The 21560-nt window shown below is 41.1% G+C and overlaps 2 protein-coding genes across 33 annotated transcripts in view; one reads left to right on the top strand and one right to left on the bottom strand.

Moving 5' to 3' along the window:
• LOC129487858 (uncharacterized) overlaps positions 1-7466 on the bottom strand; it is a 31824-nt gene extending 24358 nt beyond the window's left edge. Inside the window, exons 1-3 of one of the 2 annotated variants that reach the window (XM_063645564.1) lie at positions 7322-7466; positions 7001-7132; positions 4432-5764 (exon numbers count right to left, since the gene is read on the bottom strand). In XM_063645564.1, coding sequence (XP_063501634.1) covers positions 5576-5764; positions 7001-7132; positions 7322-7336 — 336 coding nt within the window. In that variant the 5' untranslated portion in view covers positions 7337-7466 and the 3' untranslated portion in view covers positions 4432-5575. Of the gene's footprint in view, positions 1-4431; positions 5765-7000; positions 7133-7321 lie in introns of those variants that run through there. The other variant, XM_063645565.1, reaches the window with a different exon arrangement.
• KTN1 (kinectin 1) overlaps positions 6358-21560 on the top strand; it is a 105168-nt gene continuing 89965 nt past the window's right edge. For 9 of the 31 annotated variants that reach the window (XM_063645560.1, XM_063645557.1, XM_063645556.1 and 6 more), the window contains exons 1-2: positions 6358-8731; positions 20265-20350. The gene's annotated coding sequence lies outside the window, so the exon portion shown is untranslated. The remainder of the gene's footprint in view (positions 8732-20264; positions 20351-21560) is intronic. The other 22 variants (XM_055289290.2, XM_055289287.2, XM_055289284.2 and 19 more) reach the window with 3 other exon arrangements.

Genomic DNA, 21560 nt, shown 5'->3' with positions numbered 1-21560 from the left:
AGAGGTTCTACCAGATGAAGACTGAGATGCTTCACTAGAGTTAGCAGCAGGAATGTCATTGGTGACTTTTGTGAGAAGTGTTTCAGAATCTAGTTGTGGGTACAGAAGCAGACTACCATAATATGAGGAGTGAATGTGAGTGAAAATACTCATACAAGTGACACCTTTTTTTTTTTTTTTGAGACGAGGTCTCACTCTATCACCCAGGCTGGAGTGCAGTGGCCATGATCTCAGCTTACTGCAACCTCCACCTCCCGGGCTCAAGAGCTCCTCCCACCTCAGACTCTGGAGTACCTGGCACTACAGGCACACACCACCATGCCAAGCTAATTTTTGTATTTTTTGGTAGAGATGGGGTTTTACCATGTTGCCCAGGCTGGTCTCAAACTCCTGAGCTCAAGTGATCCACTCACCTCGGCTTCCCAAAGTGCTGGGATCACAGGTGTGAGCCATCACACCCATCCTAAGTAAGTGACTCTTAACTAACCAATCAGCCAACCAACCAACCAACCAACCAACCAACCAACCAACCAACCAAAAACCTGGCTTTGCAAGAAATGAGATAGATGGGGTGATCTGGAGTTGGAAGTAATTTTTTTTTCCCATTTAAGTGGAGAGAGCTCTCAATGCACTAATGACTGACAGAGAGGGAGAGGTTGGAAGTACAGACAGAAAGGGCATTGCTGATGGAGTGAGGTCCCTGAGGGGGCTGAAAAGGCTGACATCCAGAGCTCTGTGTCATGAGACTTGGCATCTAGAGAAATTATTCTACAGCCTTCATGGAATAATGATTTGTAACAGAGCTGGGAATCTATTTGCTTTTTCTCATAAATAGAAAATTTCCAAAACAATATGCAGAAGTACCAAAAGGTGGCTTTAAAAAAATTGTTGACTCAGATCAAAGACATTGGTATACTGGAGATGTGGTAAAAAATAAATAGAACAAAGCCTATGAAGGTTAATCACAGAGCCGTCATACTACAAGGGGGAAAAACACTGGGTAAGGGCTGGCTAGGGTCCAAGCATTATCACAAAGCAGCTGAATAGGAGTCAGTAAACAGGAGTGAGGTTTAAAATGTGAGCACCACTTTGGAGGACAAAAATTTTTGAATGCTTGTTTTACATTCAAATACCTAACAGGATGCTATGCACGTTATAAATATTTGCTGACTTGATTTGTTGCTACTGATCTGCCCTCGCCTGGTCATATTAAGAGTCATTTGGACAGCAGTGGTGATGGTTTATGCTGACATAGCCACACTCTCTAGCCTGATTCCTCAGGCCAGGTTTATCCCTGCAACATAGCTGCTCAGGATGAAGGTTGTGCAGGCAGTGGAAGAGAACTTTTTTTTCTCTTATATGACACGTATATGACAGCCTGCTGCCTGTATGTTAACCAAATTTTTTATTTAGGCCTTATTGAAGAGCTAATACTGATCAACTAAAACTGATCTAACCTTCCAAGCAAATAAAACTTGTCAAGTGAGGACTAAAGAACTACAAAGTAACCTTCCATTACTGGGAGCATTCTTTAGGGATCTTTCTAGCAAAAGTGTAGCATTATTAAAGAGAGCCACGGAAAATCTTCCAGAGACTTCCCCAACCGCACCCCAACCCCCTCAAAGACGAGGAGAGCACTGGCAGCATAAGATGCATGGGTAACTGGATTAGAGGATAAAGGCTGCAAGGTTGATTTTTAATAAACACTTTAAAGTATTTACAAAAAAAGTGACCATCACAAAAGATACAAGGAAAGGTTGCAAACCACTGGGTTTTGCTCTTACATTTTTTTTTCTGCAAATTTTCTACAATAGCTATAGTTTTCTTTTCTTTTCTTTTTTTTTTTGAGACGGAGTCTGGCTCTGTCGCCCAGGCTGGAGTGCAGTGGTGCGATCTCAGCTCACTGCAAGCTCTGCCTCCCGGGTTCTCGCCATTCTCCTGCCTGAGCCTCCCGAGTAGCTGGGACTACAGGCGCCCGCCACCACGCCCGGCTAATTTTTTGTATTTTTAGTAGAGACGGGGTTTCACCATGTTGTTAGTCAGGATGGTCTCGATCTCCTGATCTCGTGAGCCGCCAGGATGGTCTCGATCTCCTGATCTCGTGAGCCGCCCTTCTCGGCCTCCCAAAGTGCTGGGATTACAGACGTGAGCCACCGCGCCCGGCCTCAATAGCCATAGTTTTGTTTTGGATTTTTCCCTCAGTATTTTATTGTGAAAATTGGGAAGCATGCAGAAATGTTGAAAAACAGTGCAATGTACACCTGCACACCTACCACTTAGACCCAACAACTGTTGACATTTTTCCATGTTATCTTTATCTATATATATATTTACTACATCATTTGAAATGAAAGTTAGACATCAATTTACTCCTAAGTACTTAAATGGGTGTTTCTGAAACACAAGGATATTGTACATAATTCTGTAGTATAAGCACACATATAATAATTCCCAAGAAAATTAACAAGTCCTCTAATATTCAATATTCAGTCCATATTCAAATACCTCCCATTTGTACCAAAAACATCTTTTATAACTTTGTTTTTTGTATGAGGATCCAATCAAGGGTAACTTACCATGTTTCTTCGTTCCATCTCTTTAGTCTTTTAAAATATATAATAGTCTTCCCATATTTATTTGTTAATTTTAAAGTCAGAAAGAAATAGATGTTAAAAAAAAAACCAACCCAGGATATTATTTAAAGGTTTTGCATGTGTTACTTCATTCAGTATTTACTAAAACAATTACAATAAAAGTATGCTGGTATTTAAAAAGAAAGAAATAAAAATGTTAGGGTTATCTCTAGATATAAAACTATAGGTGATTTTTCAAAACTTCTTTTTAATTTTTATTTTTTTCACAATGAACATGCAATTTAAAACTTTTATAAGATTGAAGCCGGGTGCGGTGACTCACGCCTGTAATCCTAGCAGTTTGAGAAACCAAGGAGGGTGGACCACTTGAGGTCAGGAGTTGAAGAGCAGCCTGGCTATCATGGTGAAACCCCGTCCCTACTAAAAATACAAAAAATTAGCCGCGCGCAGTGACAGGCGCCTGTAATCCCAGCTACTCGGGAGGCTGAGGCAGGAGAATCCTTTGAGCCCGGTAGGCAGAGGTTGCGGTGAGCCAAGATTGCGCCACTGCATTCTAGCCTGGGCAACGAGAGCAAAACTCCGTCTCAAAAAAAAAAAAAAATAGTTTCTAAGATTGAGTTCAGAGTGATAGAAGAATTACATAACTGTGAAGAACATTAAACCTTTAAACACTGGGTAAGTAGCTGTTGAGAAAGGGTGTTGAATTATATGTAAAGTTTTTAAAAATAAGGGTTGGGCACTGTGGCTCGCGCCTGTAATCCCAGCCCTTTGGGAGGTTGAGGCAAACAGATCGCTTGCGCCCAGGAGTTCGAGACCACCCTGGGCAAAATGGCGAAACCCTGCCTCTACAAAAAATAAAAAAATTAGCCTAGTGTGGTGGCTTGTGCCTGTAGTCCCAGCTACTGGGGGAGCTGAGGTAGGGAGATTGCTTGAGCCCCAGAGGTCAAGGCTGCAGTGAGCTGACATTGCGCCACTGCACTCCAGCCTGGGCATAGGGAGTGAGATCCTGTCCTTCCACCCCCCTTCCCCCGCCCCCCCAAAAAAGGATTCCCACCTATGTGGTGAGGCTAAGAGTGGTTTGGGCTAAAAGTGAGAAGAGATCAAATCTCTCTTTTCTCCTGCTGTTCAAGCAGGTTGTAAACTAGCCTGTTGGCATGTAGGGAATAGTTTGGTAGAGAGGAAGGAGCTTGAACTTTGGAGTTTCAGTCCCAGTTCTGCCACTTCGTAGCCATTTGACCTTAGGCAAGTTATTTTATTCATTCTTTCTATTTTTTCCTCCTTTTGCACACTTCTTTGCTGTGAATTATTTCCTTTCCTAAGCCTGCTTTCTCATCTGTAAAGTGAGCATAATTACATCTTGTGAGGTTGTTACAATTGACAATTATATATAGTATATGAAAAGTAGCTACTAGGGTGGTTATTATTATTCAGATATATTATAGGTTAAATAACGCCTGTTTATATTTAGACCCTATAAGGTGGTTACTCTGTTATATAGTTATATGCTATTTTGTAGTTTAAAAATATTTTAAAATACATTATCTCATGTATTAATAATTCTCACACTCTTAGAGCTAACTGTTGGCCTCCACTAATTAGTGAGGAAACTAAAGCTCTGCGAAGTGAAGTGACTTGTCCAATGTCTCATTACTAGAAAGGGGCAGAACTGGGAGGAAAATCAGGTTTCGTAGTTGCAAATTCAATACCTAAAAAAAATTCTTATAAGGAAGTGTATAAAAAAAAATCACAGAATCAAGCATCCAAGTGGCTTGAATTTTTTCTTTCAATTGCCAGGTGTACTTGGACAAAAATGTAGACATTTCAATGCTACATTCTTTCTGTTAGAAAAATTTACATGAAACTGGTTGATAGCCAGTATATTGCTGATTTAAAGTTACATATCTATTATTTATGCAAGTGACAAAAAGACATCATAAGCAAAAATTATGTATAAATGAAAATTCCCATTTTAATTGTTTGTAAAAGATTTACACCTTGGGAGTCAACATAGTACTGGGGCACGTACATAGGAATTGGAGTCAAAGAGCTCTAGGTTCAAGTACCAGTTTGTGAGCCTTGTGTCTTTGCACTAGTTAGTTACCCATGTGAGCCTGATACTACAATATGGGGTTGTTTCGAAGACCACATGAGCTAAGATATGTTAAATACCTGGCACAGTGCATATGCACAACAAATACTAGTTTCTCTGTCCTCATTTAATCCATTAATTTCCAATTCACTGGCAACCTTTGAGGATGGGAGACATTAAGGTGGTTTTAATCATGTTAAGTAATGTTACATAATAGTTTTACCTCTCTACCTACTTCTGCCCAAATTTCCCTTGAAAGGCTCCAGGGATGTCTTGAGACTGTATGAACAAAGTAGAAACTTCCTTCTGCTTGAATAAGATTTCTTGCAGCTACTTAAAAGAGTGGAAGAAGGCTGTTCCATTTATCTATTACATGACAAATTATAAAAAATTACAAAAATTATTTTATTTGTATGGGGTCAGAATTCTGTGGGGTCAGAAACTCAGGCAGTGCTTGGTTAGGTGATATTTTTGCTCCACGTGGTATTAACTGGGGTCACTTGGTGGCATTTAGCTTGTAGCATGGCTGCTCTGGAGTTCAAGAAGCCTTCATTTATATTTCTGTCATCTTGATGGGGACAGTTGGAAGATGGTCCAGCTGAGCCCCTCTCCCACCCAATGTAGTCTCAGGGCCTCTCTACATGGTTTTTCCAGCAAGGTAGATGAACTTTTTACATGGATCTAAGAGAGTGAGTGGAACTGCCTGTCTTGTATAGCCTGGACCCAGAAGTTGGCAAAGCATCACTTCTGCCATGTTCATTGGTCACAGCAGTCACAGAACCCTCCCAAATTCAAGAGGGAGGTCTACAGATCCCACCTTTCATGCAATGAGTGGCAGATAATTTTCAGTCATCTTTAATCTGTTATGAAAGCACATGCTTGAAGACACAGGTCAAAGGAGCACAGTGCAGACCTTTATGAAGCACCTTTCTGTGACAGATACTTTGCTAGAATAGCTAACGACTTCTAGATCTGCAGCTGAAGAAGTTTCGATGAAACTTCCCTCTCCATTACTTGGGTGAAAGTGGACCTGGAATCCTCCAGTTGCTTCCATTATACTTTCATCTCTGCTATCCCTGATCTTGTGGAGTCAAGAGATATATATAATCTGTTCCTCACGCATTACTCAAATGCCTACACAAGTCACCAGTTACGGGAAAACTACCCTAGTCAAAACAGGAATAGCCAGCTTGTTCTCCATCTGCAGGACAGGCATGTATTATTTGTCTTTAAAACTTTCCCCAAACTCAGAAGAAAGAGGTGTTACACGCAAAAAATTCAGAAGACATTCTTCAGTAAATTGCAATTTTGTTAAATTAAAAAAACAAAGGATGTGTGCTCTTTAGGTAACAGTGTTCAGACTTTATAGTTTTCAATAAAATTTAATTTCTTAGTTGTTGCAACTAGAGGTACCTCAGATGCTGGGTGTGTTGCTAATCCTTTTTAACAAGTTAGTTGTTGGTTTCAGTGACATTGGAGGGTAGTAAATAGCAGCCAAAGTTAATTATATCGTAGGTTAATTATATGTGTTAACTATAGCTAATTATATTATATTAGACTACACTTCAAAATCTAGAGTGGTGTTAATTCATAATAGGGCTTGCCTATTATGTATAACACTAGAGATGCATAGCATCTCTAGTGAATCTTTTTTTTTTTTTTTTTTTTAAGACAGAGTCTTGCTCTGTTGCCCAGGCTGGAGTGCAGTGGCACCATCTTGGCTCACTGCAACCTCCCCCTCCTGGGTTCAAGCGATTCTCCTACTCAGTCTCCCCAGTAGCTGGGATTACAGGTGTGCACCACCATGCCCAGCTAAGTTTTGTATTTTTAGTAGAGCTGGGGTTTCACCATGTTGGCCAGGGTGGTCTCGAACTCCCGACCTCAGGTGATACACCCAGCTCGGCCTCCCAAAGTGCTGGGATTACAGGTGTGAGCCACCACACCCGGCCTCTAGTAAATCTTTTTGTTTTGATGTGAATAAATAGAAAGCTTATAAAAAATAAAGCATTCAACCATTTCCCTTTCAATAGTCAAAGTTCAAACGCCAGAAAAGCTGAAATAGGTGATACAAAGTCATCATTTAGTATAAGCAGTAGTATATTTTGAGAAAATCCTAAACTCCACTCATTGTCTTACTTACAAGTGCACCGAAATATTATTGCCTGTAAATGACATTGCGGTTTTACTAGTCAGGAAAATGATATAAATTTTTAATTCTAACCTAAAACCTGCTTTAGTACTAACCTGAGGAAATTACATGGTTGTTTGTAAGCTAATCAAGAGCCCTTAAACTCCATTACATAAATGATACACTTACCCTTTGTATTAAGGGACTAACGGCTTCGCTTTTCAACAAAGCTGGATCTTCTGGCACTCGCTCAGAAGATAGCCAGTACTTCAGAGATAGATTGCTTTGAGGGCACTGGAACTGCTGAGGGACAGAGTAATCCTAATGAGAAAGGAAAAAGAGGACGCCTCTGGAGTTAAAATAAGACAGAATGCATCTGTGGAGAACACGGTGACTGAAGACTGGCAGATTTCTCAATATCTCAGGCCACTACACACTGCGCAGTTTTCATTTGTATTTTGGAGGTGCTCTAGAAAACTTAAAAATGATAAGAATAAAAAGTATAGACACTTTTAACCAGCCCATGTACAGGAAATTCTGTTGGTGTAGAAACGGTTCTGCTGTTCATTCCTTAACTGCTTCTGTTCCCACTTTGTCAGATGTAGGGCGAGGTGGTGGTGGTGAGTCCTATTTTTGTATCTCTATCCACAGTCTGGAATCGTTCGGATTATTTTAAGCCTTCATAACATTTGCAGAGAGCTTGGAGTATTTTGTACATGTAGTGGGGCAGTGCCTGGCCTCCTGTGAGAGATTGATCATCGGTACAATCCACACGAAACTCACTTGCCAGTGGACCGGGAGGATCGCTGCCATCCTTTCAGCAAAGAGCAAACGAATAAGCAGAGATCCGGGCCCATCCCTCCTCGCGCAGCAGTTTCTAGATTTTTACCCCGGCGTCATGAATGGCTACCAGCTGGTAGTCACAACACTTTCATAATATTTGCACACAACTTATTTGGGTCGCTTTCTTTTCTTTCCCTTTTTTTTTTGAGAGAAACGGAGAGTCTTACTCTCTCGCCCAGGCTGGAGTGCAGTGGCGAGATCTCGGCTCACTGCAACCTCCGCCTCCTAGATTCGTGCGATTCTCCTGTCTCAGCTTCCCAAGTAGCTGGGGCTACAGGCGTGCGCCACCATGCCCAGCTAATTTTTTGTATTTTTTTTTTTTTTTTTGGTAGAGACGGGGTTTCACTATATGTTGGCCAGGCTGGTCTCGAACTCCTGACCTCAGATGATCCGCCTGCCTCGGCCTCCCAAAGTACTGGGATTACAGGCGTGAACCACCGCGCCCGACCATTATTTGGGTCGCTTTCTAATTTTTTTCTCCGTTTGTAGCTAGCGTTGCCCGAAGGAGATTTCAGAGAGATCCCCTGGAGAAAGGGACGTCGGATGTCGTTTTCCAGTAATTTCTAGGGGAAATCTGGGACAGTCAGGGGGTAAATCTAGTGCCGTTTACTTAAGTTAAAAAGGCGTGGGGAGCCAGGTGGTGCCCTGGAGGGAGGGCCGCGCGAGACGAGACCAACCTTCGGGACAGGGGGCTACTGAACGCAGGGGATTCCGCGGAGCCTCCAGCCCCTGAGCGTCCACCTTCGGCCCACCTGGGGGACGCGGTCTCGGGAGGAAAGCCCGGAATCCCGAGCCGGCCAGCCTCTAGCAGCGGGTACCGGAGCGCGTGGGCAGGCGCGCGGAGACAGAGGCTGGTCGGCGTCTGTCCCTTTAAGGGGCCGGTCTCCCGGCGCCGCCGGCCCAGACGCCAGGACGTGCCGGGGCCGCCCCGCCCCGAAGCCGCCCGTTTCCTGCCGAGTGGCGCGACGGCACCTGAGCGACTGCGGCGGCGGCGGCGGCGGCGCCTCGGAGCGGGCGGCCCGGGCTGTAGTGCCGGCGCCGCCGCATCTTCCTGGTCTCCTTTCCCGGCCGCACAGGGTGAGGAATAGCAGGCCGCACCGGGCCGGGCGCCGGCGGCGGCGAGTGCTGGGGGAGGCGGCGCCGGCCGCGGGGTCCTGGGGCAGGCGGGAGGGCCGGGCCGGGCGGGGGGGGCGCGGCCGCGGGGCCCGGACGCCGCCCGCTGGGTAGGCCTCGGGCATCCGGTAGCCGCCGCGGGGCTCCTGCTGGGGCCGGGACGCCGCAGGGGGCGGGCTCGGAGGGACCTCCTCGGCCCCGCGGGGCCGCCCCGGGCCCGACCCCGGCTCTGTCGCGGCACCCGGGGCGCGGCCGAGGGACACCCCCCTCCTCCCCAAGGACGACTCTGCCGAAGGCGAGGTCGACGCGAGCGGGCCCTGGGGTGACCGAGGCACCTATTTTTAGCCAAGCCTGAGGGCCCCCGGGAGGGAAGGCGGATTACCGCCTCCTCGGCCGGTGGACGGAGGCAACGCGTCTCCCGCGGCGTCCCCGGGCCGGAGCTGGGCCACACTTACGCCATGCTGGAATTCCAGTCCTCGCCGCTGCCTCCGGCGGTCTGGGCGCTCGCCCCCTTCCCCGGCGCCCCTCCCGCCGCCCTTTGCGAGTCCCCAGGTCAGGGCGGGAGGCGGTTGGGCACGGAAAGCAGCATGAGGGGGGACTTTGGAAAAATCCGCGGACCACCCTCGACACCGGCGAAGTTATCCCTTTCTGTCCCCGAGGGGTGTGTCTTAGCGATTCGGCCTGACCCCTTCAGTTTCCAAAAGTGAGATTTTTGGCCTTGGGGACCTCGCCGGAAAACTACACGGGAAGTCTAGAGAAGTCGTCTGGCTCTCAGCCATACGTCTGTGAGGGATGTGCAGCCCCGCACGCTGGCGGTGAAGGCGCTGGGTGCACTAGACGTGGGCAGCCCCGGACGCAGGCAGCGGCGTCCCAGCCTGGCCCAGCTGCACCTTGACTAGGTTAGGTTGAAAGTAAGCTGTTCAGTGTTGGCCCTTCTTTCTTCTGGGAGGAAGGAGGAATCTAAATTCAGAACTGTGTTGTCAAACGGATTCCTTAGCAGCTATTTAAGTTAGTAGTGCTTAAAGAGCTACGGTTGAAGTTAACTGTTAAGGGGTGTGTGTGTGTGTGTGTGTGTAGTGCTTAAAGAGCTACGGTTGAAGTTAACTGTTAAGGTGTGTGTGTGTGTGATGACTTTGTAGACACCCATAGCCAGTCCAGCTAAAGATAAGCATCTTCAGGTGAACTAAACGTTCTGAATTGTATAGGAGTTGACTTAAAGTTAGAATTTTTGCTAAATTAGGTTGCATTTGTTTTCCTTAGCTTATCTAACAGGCTAATGGCAACAGTGTCTCCAGTTTGGTCCGAAGCAATTGCTGGTGAGACTTGGGATAATGTTCCCAAGAATAACACTAAATTACTCGAGTATTTTGGGTAGACATGCCTTGCAGTAGACTTTTCATATTTGATGTGCTGCCTGATAAAAAAGGCTCTTTTTTTTTTCCTTTTTCCTTTTGTCTTTAGTTTAAGGATCTAACCTGAAATAGCTGGGTCTGTTGATGAGTTTCCCTCCCACCCCAACATTGAGTTTCAAATGTCTCATCTGATTTTGTAGCCTTCGGCAGACATAACAATACCTTATCAAGTGATCTTAGAGAATAAGGTGTTCTACTTGATTTACTTGAGGCTGATAATGAATTTGAAAATATAACAAGATCTATTGAAAAATTTTCTTAATACTGGAAAATTATAAAGAATATCAAGTATTTAACTCTTAATGATTCAGCATCAGCATTATGAAGAGACATTTACGATTTTGTTTCCAGTTTACATCTTTATATATTCTTTTAATACCAGTAGTGTCTTCTGTTTGATGTTGTGTTTTTCCCTAAAAAATGCCTCACTTCAGGCTCCCCTCTAGTTTATAGGCTTTAATCTGCTTTTGGTAGGGAGATCGTTTTAATAATTATATTTTTGATATCACTCAATATGGCTTTTTAAAAGAGCCTAAAACGTGAAAACCTTTTTGAGACTTCTAAAGAACCCATATTAAGGTTGTCACTGTTGTTAAGTTCTTAACTTGAATTTTAAGTTATGGTTAAAAGTTCTTAATCAGCCTGTCATGTTTAAGATGACACGTAGAATACTGAATCATAATTTTTTTTAAAAGTTGAATGTGTCTTATACATTTCCTATGTGTAAGTTAAGTTCTTAACTTGAATGGAACGTGTATTTTTAATTGTATGCTTATAATTTTTGTAGCAAATGAAGTTTTATCCTGAAAGATCTCCAATACTTTATTAAAATATAAAATTGTTAATGAACTTAAGTGGTTCTAGGAAGGTTTTGATTCTCTTGGGAATCTGACCTAATATGTAATAAGAAAATGAGAAAAATCGTGCTTTGCAAGATCATTCATATATTTGAGAATACACCTTATGACCTGATTGTTCTCTGTACTGTTTTTAGTGACTTTGAAGGTAAATCCAGAGTATACTTAGAGGATAGAAGCAAGTAACTATTTCTCTAGAAGTGACATTGATGATCACTCATGCTCAAAGAGAATTGCATTTCATTGCTTCTCTTTCAGTTCCTGTGAACATGACTTTGAGTGTCCCAATCAAAAAATGTAATTTCTTTTTAAATCACCGGGAAAACATTGGTCTAGATGAGAATATAAGCCTTTTTCCCCCCCTCTATAAATAGAAAATTAAACATTAAGGGGAAGAACCTTATGTGCCGTAAACTAAGGAGTTTAATTTAACCTTCTGTGTCTGAGGTCTAGAGAAAGAGAAATAATGACAGTTTACAACTGTGTGCCAAGCTGTTGTGCTTAAATGTGTTTTTGGTTTTTGACAGAGGTAGCAGTGAAAACTAGGCTATTTTTCTTTTTAAAAAAATGATACAAGCTTTTAATTGGTTTTATGTAAAAAGAAAATAGGCAAGATATACTTTTAATTCTAACAATAGTTTTAGTAGATACTCTGATGGGAAATATAATATTCCTCGGAAATGTAGAAGACATACTTACCCTAAAAAAAGTTATGATTTAGTATTTTACGAGTCGTCCTAACTACTACAGGGAGATTAAGAACTTTTCCATAACTTAAATCTGGTTTCAGCAAAGTGATTTGTACACTAAATGTAATTTGTTTGCACTCTTCTTCCAGGACATTCTGCTTTTTGGGCTTTCTCCTTCCTAATTGCTTTGTTCATTCTACCTTACATCTTCTACTCTTAAAGTTGGCATGCTCAGTCCTTGTTTCACTTTTCTTTTTATATTCCTCTGACAATCTTGTCCAGTGTCATGGTTTTAAATACTTATATGCTGATGGCTCCCATATTTCTATCTCCAACCCAGACTTTCCACATATCCTGTTAGGCCTATCCACTTGGATGTGCAGTGGTCAACTCCAACTAAATTTCCCTGTTTTTCCTCAAACGTGTTTGATGTTTGATGTTTCCATCATTCAGGTAAAAAAACGGAGTCATCCCTGACTTATCTCTTTCACACTTGGCATTCTGTGCTCTGTCTTATCTTGAAAATATAACCACAATCCAATCAGTACTTACTGCTTCCACTGCTCACCAGCCTGGTCCAAGCCATTCTCTCTTACCTAGATTTCTGCAATTAGCCTCCTAACTGATCTCCCTGCCTTTGCCCTAACTCCCTACAGTCTTTCCAACACAACAACTGGATCATATCACTTACCTTCTCAGAATGCTACAGTGACTTTCTCTATGCACGGTGAAAGCTGAAGTTTTTATGTCCTTAAGGCCATACAGAATCTGGACACTTCCACTCTCCCCATTCCCCCTTACCTCTAAGGTTAGCTACTATCTTCCCTTTGCTTACTTCCCTCTGGCTCCAGTGGCTTTCGTAGGGGCAGCTACATGTCAGACACTGCCCTAAACACTTAGGCTCCATCAATAAACAAAACAGACGAAAAGCTCTGCTCTGATAGAAGTTATGTAATAGTGTATGTTTGAGGGCAAGGGGAAGAGATAATAAACACAATCAATGAGGACATTATATACTATTTACTTCTGGCAAGAAGGTGACAAGTGCCATGGAGGAAACAGCTGTTTTTTACACTGGCTGTTACCCCTCCTTAGATCAGTTTTTTTTTTTTTTTTCTGAAGATACATGCATGGCTTGTTGTCTCTGTCCAGTCTTTGCTTTTTAAATGTCACTTTCTTAAAAAGATCTGCCTATTTTATTTAAAACTGCACTCCCCTACGTCTGATTCTTCCACCTTGCTCCGTTTTCTTTATAGCATTTGTCGCCTTCTGTCATACTATATGATTTCCTGGTTGTGTTTATTGTCTCTTCCCCATCATCCCAAAACACACAGTATTACATAGCTTCTGTGAGGGTAAGCTTTTTGTCTGTTTTATTGATGACTCTTTAAGAGTTCAGAGTAGTGTCTAGCACATAGCAGGTCCTCAATAAGGATTTGTTGAACACAGTAATTAAATCCTGGCTGGGTGTGATTCCTCACATCTGTAATGCCAGCACTTTGGGAGGCCAGGGTGTGTGGATTGCTTGAGCCTAGCAGTTTGGGACCAGCCTGGGCAACGTGGCAAAACCTCATCTCTAAAAAGAATATAAAAATAGCCAGGCATGGTGGCGTGTGCCTGTGGTCCCAGCTTCTTGGGAGGCTGAGGTGGGAGGATTGCTTGAGCCAGGGAGGTGGAGGTTGCAGTGAGCTGAGATGGTGTGACTGCACTCCAGCCTGGGTGACAGAGTGAGACTCTGTCTCAAAAAAAAAAAAAAAAAAAAAAAAAAAATCTCGCATTCTATCCTTTGATGAATAACTCATTATTGGATACATGTAGTTTTCAGTTTGCTCCTTTCCTCTTTCAGGGATGGTCAGAGAGTGGAAGAAAGTGGCATGGAGCCTTTGGGAGCTGCTTGGTGGAAGGAATGATGTTAGAGTGTGGTGGAGACCCTCTTACATACACCACATGATTAGGACCATTTGTTAGTTAATTCAAAAAGTTGGTTAAAGCAAGGAATCAAAATATATGTGCACCTTAAATGTTTTCACTTAAAATATTTGATTTTACTTTTATTTGCCTTTTTATTTTTACTGATTTCTTTTCTTAAAATAAAGGTTTTCCTGATTTTCCTTTCACAGATTGTACTCTAGAAGCATTATCTATGATTTGTAGTATTGGTTTCTTTAAAGTGGAATGAAAAGGTAGGCACTGGGAAACTCCCCAAGTACAAAATCTTTATAGATTTTTCCAGTTATTCATCAAGACCTTCCAAAGGATTTAATGTCATTTTTATAGAAATAACACCTTTTGACTCTATTTTCATATTTGATAGATATATGGAAATAAGTGAGTAGGAGAGTACCTGCTAGCCAGAAACAGCTTTCTGAAGACACCAGCCCATGTATTTTTACAAAGGAGGAGAATGTCAGTTAATCCAGTGAGAGATCCTGTAAGACACCTTCCACTTTGAATAGGTTCCATAGGGGCCGTAGGATCATAGCAGCCTGTAATTACTAGAAGAGAATGTTATTTACCCGTATTTCTTTATTTTGACTCTGAGTAACATCTACAATTAGTTTTCAGAACTTACGTGAATTCAAGTAAGTGTACATTGTCTATCAGGAGACGTGTCACATTGCATTTTCACTGGAAAATGTGGGACAATTATTATTCTTACACATGAGTCATTGAGTTGTCAAGGAAACAGTCTGGTCTGGTGTAATCAGCTGGAAGTCAGTAGTTAGGAGACCTACAGGTCTTAGACCTTATTACCTCTAAGGTTTTATGCAAGTTCTTTATTGTCCAATTCTTTAATTACATAATGTTCTGTGGGGTAGTGGAAACAGCATGGGCACTAGGGAGCCTGAAGACCTTGGGCTTGAATTTAGTTTTGCTAGTCAGTACCACTTACTGCATGTGTGATCTTAACCTATATAAACCTGCCTAAGACTCATTAAGGAATTATCTTACCTCAGTAGTTGCCTCATAAGTGATAGCTAACATTGGAGTACATATTTGCTGTCAGACTCTAAATGCTGTATGTGCGTTATCGTATTTAATCTTCTCAACAACCTTATGAGGTAGGTACTATTTGGTGAAAACTAGGCAGACAAATAATTTGTTCAAAGACACAACAAATGTCTTTAGGAGGAGCCTGAATTTTAACTGAGGCATTCTGACTTAGAGCCCATTCTTACCCATTGAGCTGTTTTATAAGAATGCTTTCTGAAAAAAACAAAATGCTGTTCATGTGCAGCTAATGTTAGGCATTACAAAGCTAAATTAAGGTTATAAGCATCCCCCCTCCCCCCCACAGGAATTAGAAGATTAATTCTTAAAACTAGTGATTTAAATTTAAAGAATTGAAGTTTTTCAAGTGGAGAAAACAGTAAAAGCTACTTAAACCACATGCTATAAAATGTTTTAGTTATATGGAAAGCAGTAGATAGAATGTCATCCTTTTAGTTTCCAAGAAATTTTTCTGTTTCATTTCCTGCATATGTTGATTGTAAGTTACTCTTGTGTGATCTTATAGACATTTCTTAATGGTTACCTCAAAAAAGCCAACTCTGACCCTACCTAAAAATGCATACCCTCCCTATTTTTTGTCACAGCCTTATTTTTCTTCATTGCACCATCAGTCACAACCTGATGTTATAATACGCTTATTTCTTTCTTGGTATCTGCCTCACCTACAAGAATATAAGCAATGAGAGGCAGGGACTGTGTCTTGTTCATCACTGTGAACTATGTGTCTGACACCTAGTTAGTGCTCAATTTGAATGAATGGATGGTCTGATGCTTGAAAATGATTGGGACTCATTGAGTCTTTTGCTTTACTTGCCATCCTTTATTAGCATGGCTGAGTGGTATTTGGTATGCCATATAAAGTGAAACTCTAAGAATAAGGGTTTTAGGTTTACTCTTGGGAGAGTGGAATGGAAAACAATTTGAAACACGAATTTCAGCAAAATGCTTGTGCTTAGTCCCAGTTAATCTTGTTCATCAGTAATGTAAGTGTTCTGAGTAGAATCTGTACATAAATAATTTAGTGAATGCTCGTGTTTAGATCTAATTACCTTTTGAAATAAATTTGGGCAAGCTAAGCTGTGCACTGAGAACTCCCTAGTGTTCTGAATGCTATGTTGCAGAACATTGAAGATGTTGCCTTAAATCTGTAATATCCACACAGGTTGAATTTACCAACCTGTACTTGCCTACTTTATTGGGAAGTCATGTCATTTGAAATGTTTCCATAATTACGTAGTTTTCATAATCTGGATCTCTTGAGGTTGGCTGAATGTCATGATTTCTGTGAAGGGAATTCCTCAAGCTTGTATTTAGTGCTCTTATTTCTGGGTACAGTTTCAGGTGCTGTGCTAGATAATCTTTGTGCTTGGTACTCTATTGCTGGGGAATCATTTCTTAAATAGCTTCCAGTTTGACTAGATGTTTGCTCTAATTTTAAGTTTAAATTGAATCCTTTTGTAAAAGTGGCTTAATTCTTCTGCTCTTTTTTTTTTCTTTTAGTCTAAATAATTGGATTTAGTTTTAACTTGAAGGATTTCTGAGCTTGAAAATTTTGGAGCACTTTTCAAGTAAAAAATACAGCTAACCTTTGGACAATGTGGGAATTAGGGGCACTAGCACCCTGTACAGTCAAAAATTTTTGTGTAAATTTTGACTCTCCAGAAACTGAACTACTAGTACCCTACTGTTGACTGGAAACCTTACCAATTACATAAATAGTCAATTAACATGTATATTGTATGTTATATGTATTATATACTGTATTCTTATAATAAAGCTAAAGAAAAGAAAATGCTACTAAGAAAATCATAAGAGACTGTATATTTACAATACTGTACTGTTTATTGATACCATAAGTTTATATCATCTGTAAGATGAATCATCTGTCTCAGTGAGCAACTGTAACTGCAGACCTCAGTCTACATGTCAAGTAATTCAACTTTTCCTTGTCATGACTTTTCTCTGCTTCTCCGGAGCACTTCCAGCGTTACTAGTGGCACTTGGCATGGGTCCCATGGTGTTATTCAGGGTTTACAGTGTTGTGCTAAAAATGATGAAAAATATGGGAGAACTACGATCACTTTTTACCGTGATACTGTTACTGGAAGGACAGAATGCTCATGTGGAGATAATTAGAGTCATGGATAGGAGTCATGGATACTTCGGACACTTGAGCTCACAGTAATACCAACAGGAGATGGGTACAAAATTATTACAGTGGTACAGTATGTACTGCAGTTAGTTTTATGCAGTTGTGATTTGGTACTGTATCTTGACCTTTGTTTACATTTCTATCTATTGCAAATGGCACCATATACAGTAACCACATAGGGTCTGGTTTGTGTAAGTTTTGATAAATTTTGACTTTATAATTTGTGTATATTTTATGGTAGTAAATTACAAAGTAGCCGGGCGCGGTGGCTCACGCCTGTAATCCCAGCACTTTGGGAGGCGAGGCAGGCGGATTACGAGGTCAGGAGATCGAGAGCATGGTGAAACCCCGTCTACTAAAAATACAAAAAATTAGCCAGGTGCGGTGGCGGGCGCCTGTAGTCCTAGCTACTCAGGAGGCTGAGGCAGGAGAATGGCGTGAACCCGGGAAGCAGAGCTTGCAGTGAGCTGAGATTGCGCCACTGCACTCCAGCCTGGGGAACAGAGTGAGACTCTGTCTCAAAAAAAAAAAAAAAAAATTTTTATATATATATATATATAAAATAGACTGGGATCTACATATATTTTGTGCATTCATGACATACATTTTTCTTAATTTTTTTCAATATTTCTAGGCTGTAGTTTCCCTGCGAGTTTTTTTCATATTGTTGCAGTCTCCAAAAAATTTTCCAATATTGTTACTGAAAAAAAAATCTGCATGAAGTGGACCCACATAGTTTAAACCCATAATGTTCAAAGGTCATTTATACATTCAAGATTAGCCTTGGAATTATATGTAAAATACAGCCGAGGCATTTACCTTGTCTGAGGTTTTAGGGAGAAAAGAAATAATTCATAAATATAAGTTAGTTGTAAAGTGATGAAAGCCAAATTTTTGTCTGCTCTTCTAGGATTAATTACTTGGCATAAATTGGTAGTTATATTTCATATCCTTTCAGTGTTATGTAACCTTCATTTAAGCAGAAAGTCCTGGCAGCATTCAAAATAACATACTACTTTTGGTATAAAGAGATTCTTTTTTTTGAAACAGCGTCTCGCTCTGTCACCCAGGCTGGAGTGCAGTGGCGCAATCTTGGCTCACTGCAACCTCTGACTCACTGCAACCCCTGACTCGCTGCAACCTCTGCCTGCTAGGCTCACGCGATTCTACTGCCTCCCGAGTAGATGGGATTACAGGCACCTGCCACTAAACCTGGCTAATATTCGTATTTTTAGTAGAGACTGAGTTTCATCTTGTTGGCCAAGCTGGACTCGAACTCCTGACCTTAAGTGATCCACCCGCCTTAGCCTCCCAAAGTGCTGAGGTTACAGGCATGAGCCACCATGCTGGGCCAGAAATTCTTTAATTATTATTCTTGGTTGCTACATTCATGTGATTTCTTTCTTTCTTTTTTTTTTTTTTGACGGAGTCTCTCTCTGTCGCCCAGGCTGGAGTGCAGTGGCACGATCTCGGCTCACTGCAACCTCCGCCTCCCGGGTTCAAGTGATTATCCTACCTCAGCCTCTTGGGTAGCTGGGACTACAGGCATGCATCACCACGCCCAGCTAATTTTTGTATTTTTAGTAGAAACGGGGTTTCACCATGTTGGCCAGGATGGTCTCGGTCTCTTGACCTCGTGGTCCGCCCACCTCAGCCTCCTAAGTACTGGGATTACAGGTGTGAGCCACCGCACCCAGCCTTATTTATCTGATTTCTTAAGGTAGCTTTGTAATAAGTAAAAACAAAACAAAACAAAAAACAAAACACACATACAAACCTAGATATTTTCTGTAAACATTTTTAATAGATTTCTTATTTTAAGGGACTTTTCTTTTTGGGGAAGATTTCTTTGAAAGTAAGAATAACTTTCTACAATTATTCAGTGCTTTTATTGTAATTGTATAAGTTAAGAAACAAGGAAGCTTATGCCTGTTTGCTTGTTTGTTTTGATTTACATTTATCTCTTCCTACTTGCCTTTTTATTGTTTTATTGAAAGTTGAAACCACTATTAAATGATTCAGACATATAAGAGAATATATAATGTATATGTACAGTTTAAAGATTAAATATAAAATGAACATCTGTGTACAGAACACCTGTGTACCTTTCTCTCAGCTTTATTTAAATTTTTTCTTTTAAAATAAAATATGTATGAAATAATATTTTAAGAATACGTGTAAGATATAAAGACATAATGAACAGCCTTGTATCTAATACTCAGTTTGAGAACATAATCCTTTTTATTTCTTTATGTCCCTTCCCACACTCTAACCACTATCTTTCTTACTTTTGCTTTTCTTTTAGTTTTGCCAGATCTGGTTGTATCCCTAAACTATTTTGTTGTTTTGTTGGTTTTTGAGCTCTAAATGGAATCCTTCTGTATGAGTTTATTTGTAACTTCCTATTTCCCCTCAACCTTGTTATCTGGATATTCTTTTTTTGAGACGGAGTCTCACTCTGTTGCCCAGGCTGGAGTGCAGTGGCACGATCTTGGCTCACTGCAACCGCTGCCTCCTAGGTTCAAGTGATTCTCCTGCATCAGCCTCTGAGTAGCTGGGATTACAGGCATGCACCGTCACGTCCAGCTCATTTTTATATTTTTAGTAGAGACGGGGTTTCACCATGTTGGCAAGGCTGGTCTCGATCTCCTTACCTTGTGAACCACCTGCCTTGGCCTCCCAAAGTGCTGGGATTACAGGCATGAGCCACCATGCCCGGCCCAGGATATTCTTTCACCATGTTGTATGTGGCTCTAACTGATTTGGCTACTTCATGTATCAGTATTTTACAACCTGTTTCCTGTTGTTGGACATTTGGGTTTCTAGGTATTTTTGTTGTTAGTATACACAGTGCTGCTATGAACACCTCGAATAACATAGGTCTATTTGTTTCACTTGTGTCTCTAGGATAGTGTTTTTTTCAAACTTTTTGTTACCACTCACAATAAGAAACACATTTTAAATTATGACTCAGTATATTATCAGGTATACTATTCCATGCTATTCTGTTTCATTAAAACTAAAAATGCTAGTCAAGACCTAAGTTTTATGCTAATTGCTAGTGAGTTGAGACTAGAGTGTAGATAGTTTTGGGGCTTATGACTAGCTAGAAATAGAATTGGTGGATTGTAGGAGACAGACATTTTCAACTTTACTAGTGCTAAATTGTTTTCTTTCCAATATAAATGTGCCAGTTTATTCCTGTTACCAGTGTATATGTGTGATGGCTCCACATTCTTCCCTATATATGATAATGGCAAAAACCAGTTAGCCTATTGTGTGTGAATTGATACATTGCATGTCTTGCATTTCTTTCTTTCTTTTCTTTTTTTTGTTTTTTTTTTTTTGAGATGGAATTTTGCTCTTGTCGCCCAGGCTGGAGTGCAATGGTGTGATCTTGGCTCACTGCAACCTCCGCCTCCCGGGTTCAAGTGATTCTCCTGCCTCAGCTAGGATTACAGGTATGCGCCACCACACCTGGCTAATTTTGTATTTGTAGTAGAGATGGAGTGTCTCCATGTGGCTCAGGCTGGTCTTGAACTCCCGACCTCAGGTGATCCGCCCGCCTCGGCCACCCAAAATGCTGTGATTACAGGCGTGAGCCACTGCACCTGGCCTTGCATTTCTGATTGATGAGAGAAAACATATTTTCAGAGTTTGCTGGGCACTAGTTTCCTTTTCTCTGATATGACTGTTCATTTTTCTGTTGGGTTTATCTTTTTGGGTGGCAAGATTTCTTCAAATGTTCTGAGTACTAATTCTTTGCCAATTATGTGTTATAAATGCCTTCCTACTTTGTGGCTTGTCTTCTGACTTTCTTATGGTGTCTCTATTAAAAGTTAAAAATTTTAATGTTGAATTTATCAGTGTTTTCCTTTTATAATTTGTACTTTGTGTCTAGTTTAAGAAATTCTTCTCCACCTCACGGTTATGAAGATGTTCTCGCATCTTGTCTTATAAAGTTTTATGTTGTCTCACAGTTCTTTCCCTGGAATTGACTTTTGTTTCTTCCCCTTTATGCTGTTTTCTTTTCTCCAAGATTTCCAATGCCTACCATTTCAGTTTTTAAGGGCTAAAATGTGTTTATTTATAGATGCTTTGAAATAATACTTTGACGGTATGGAGTTGTTTTGAGGATTGCACCTACAACTTACTTTTAGAGTCATAAGAAAATAATTGCAGTTGACCCTTGAGCAACATGGATTTGAACTGCATGGGTCCACTTATACGTGGAGCAGGATGGTGAAACCTGAGTAGGTGGGCTGTGGAACTTGACTATGGGCAGATTTTGGTGTACCTATGTGTGTCCTTGAACCAATTTTTGGCGCATACTGAGGGATGACTGTATGTAGGAATGTTTTGAAAAAGAAACTTTGGATAGTTATTCAATAAACTTTGAAGTCCCTCCTCCAATCCCTATTTGACATCCTAAGTGTTTTGTAAATATTTCACAGTGATGCCAGTGTTTGCATGTGGTTTTCTTAAATTGTTTTGCACATATATTGTGAAGTAGATCTTTGTGCTTGGTATTTTGCATATGTATGGACAAACTTCTATGTATACAGCTTGTACTTAGAGTATACTTACAGTATGAGGAATCAAATCTTTAATTTTGAAAAATTCTCACCTCTTTAAATATTGCTTCTTTTATTTTCACTTTTCTCTTTTGCT

This window comes from Symphalangus syndactylus, chromosome 8, assembly GCF_028878055.3.
Source record: "Symphalangus syndactylus isolate Jambi chromosome 8, NHGRI_mSymSyn1-v2.1_pri, whole genome shotgun sequence".
Lineage (NCBI taxonomy): Eukaryota > Metazoa > Chordata > Mammalia > Primates > Hylobatidae > Symphalangus > Symphalangus syndactylus.
This window is presented reverse-complemented; position numbering and strand designations above follow the sequence as displayed.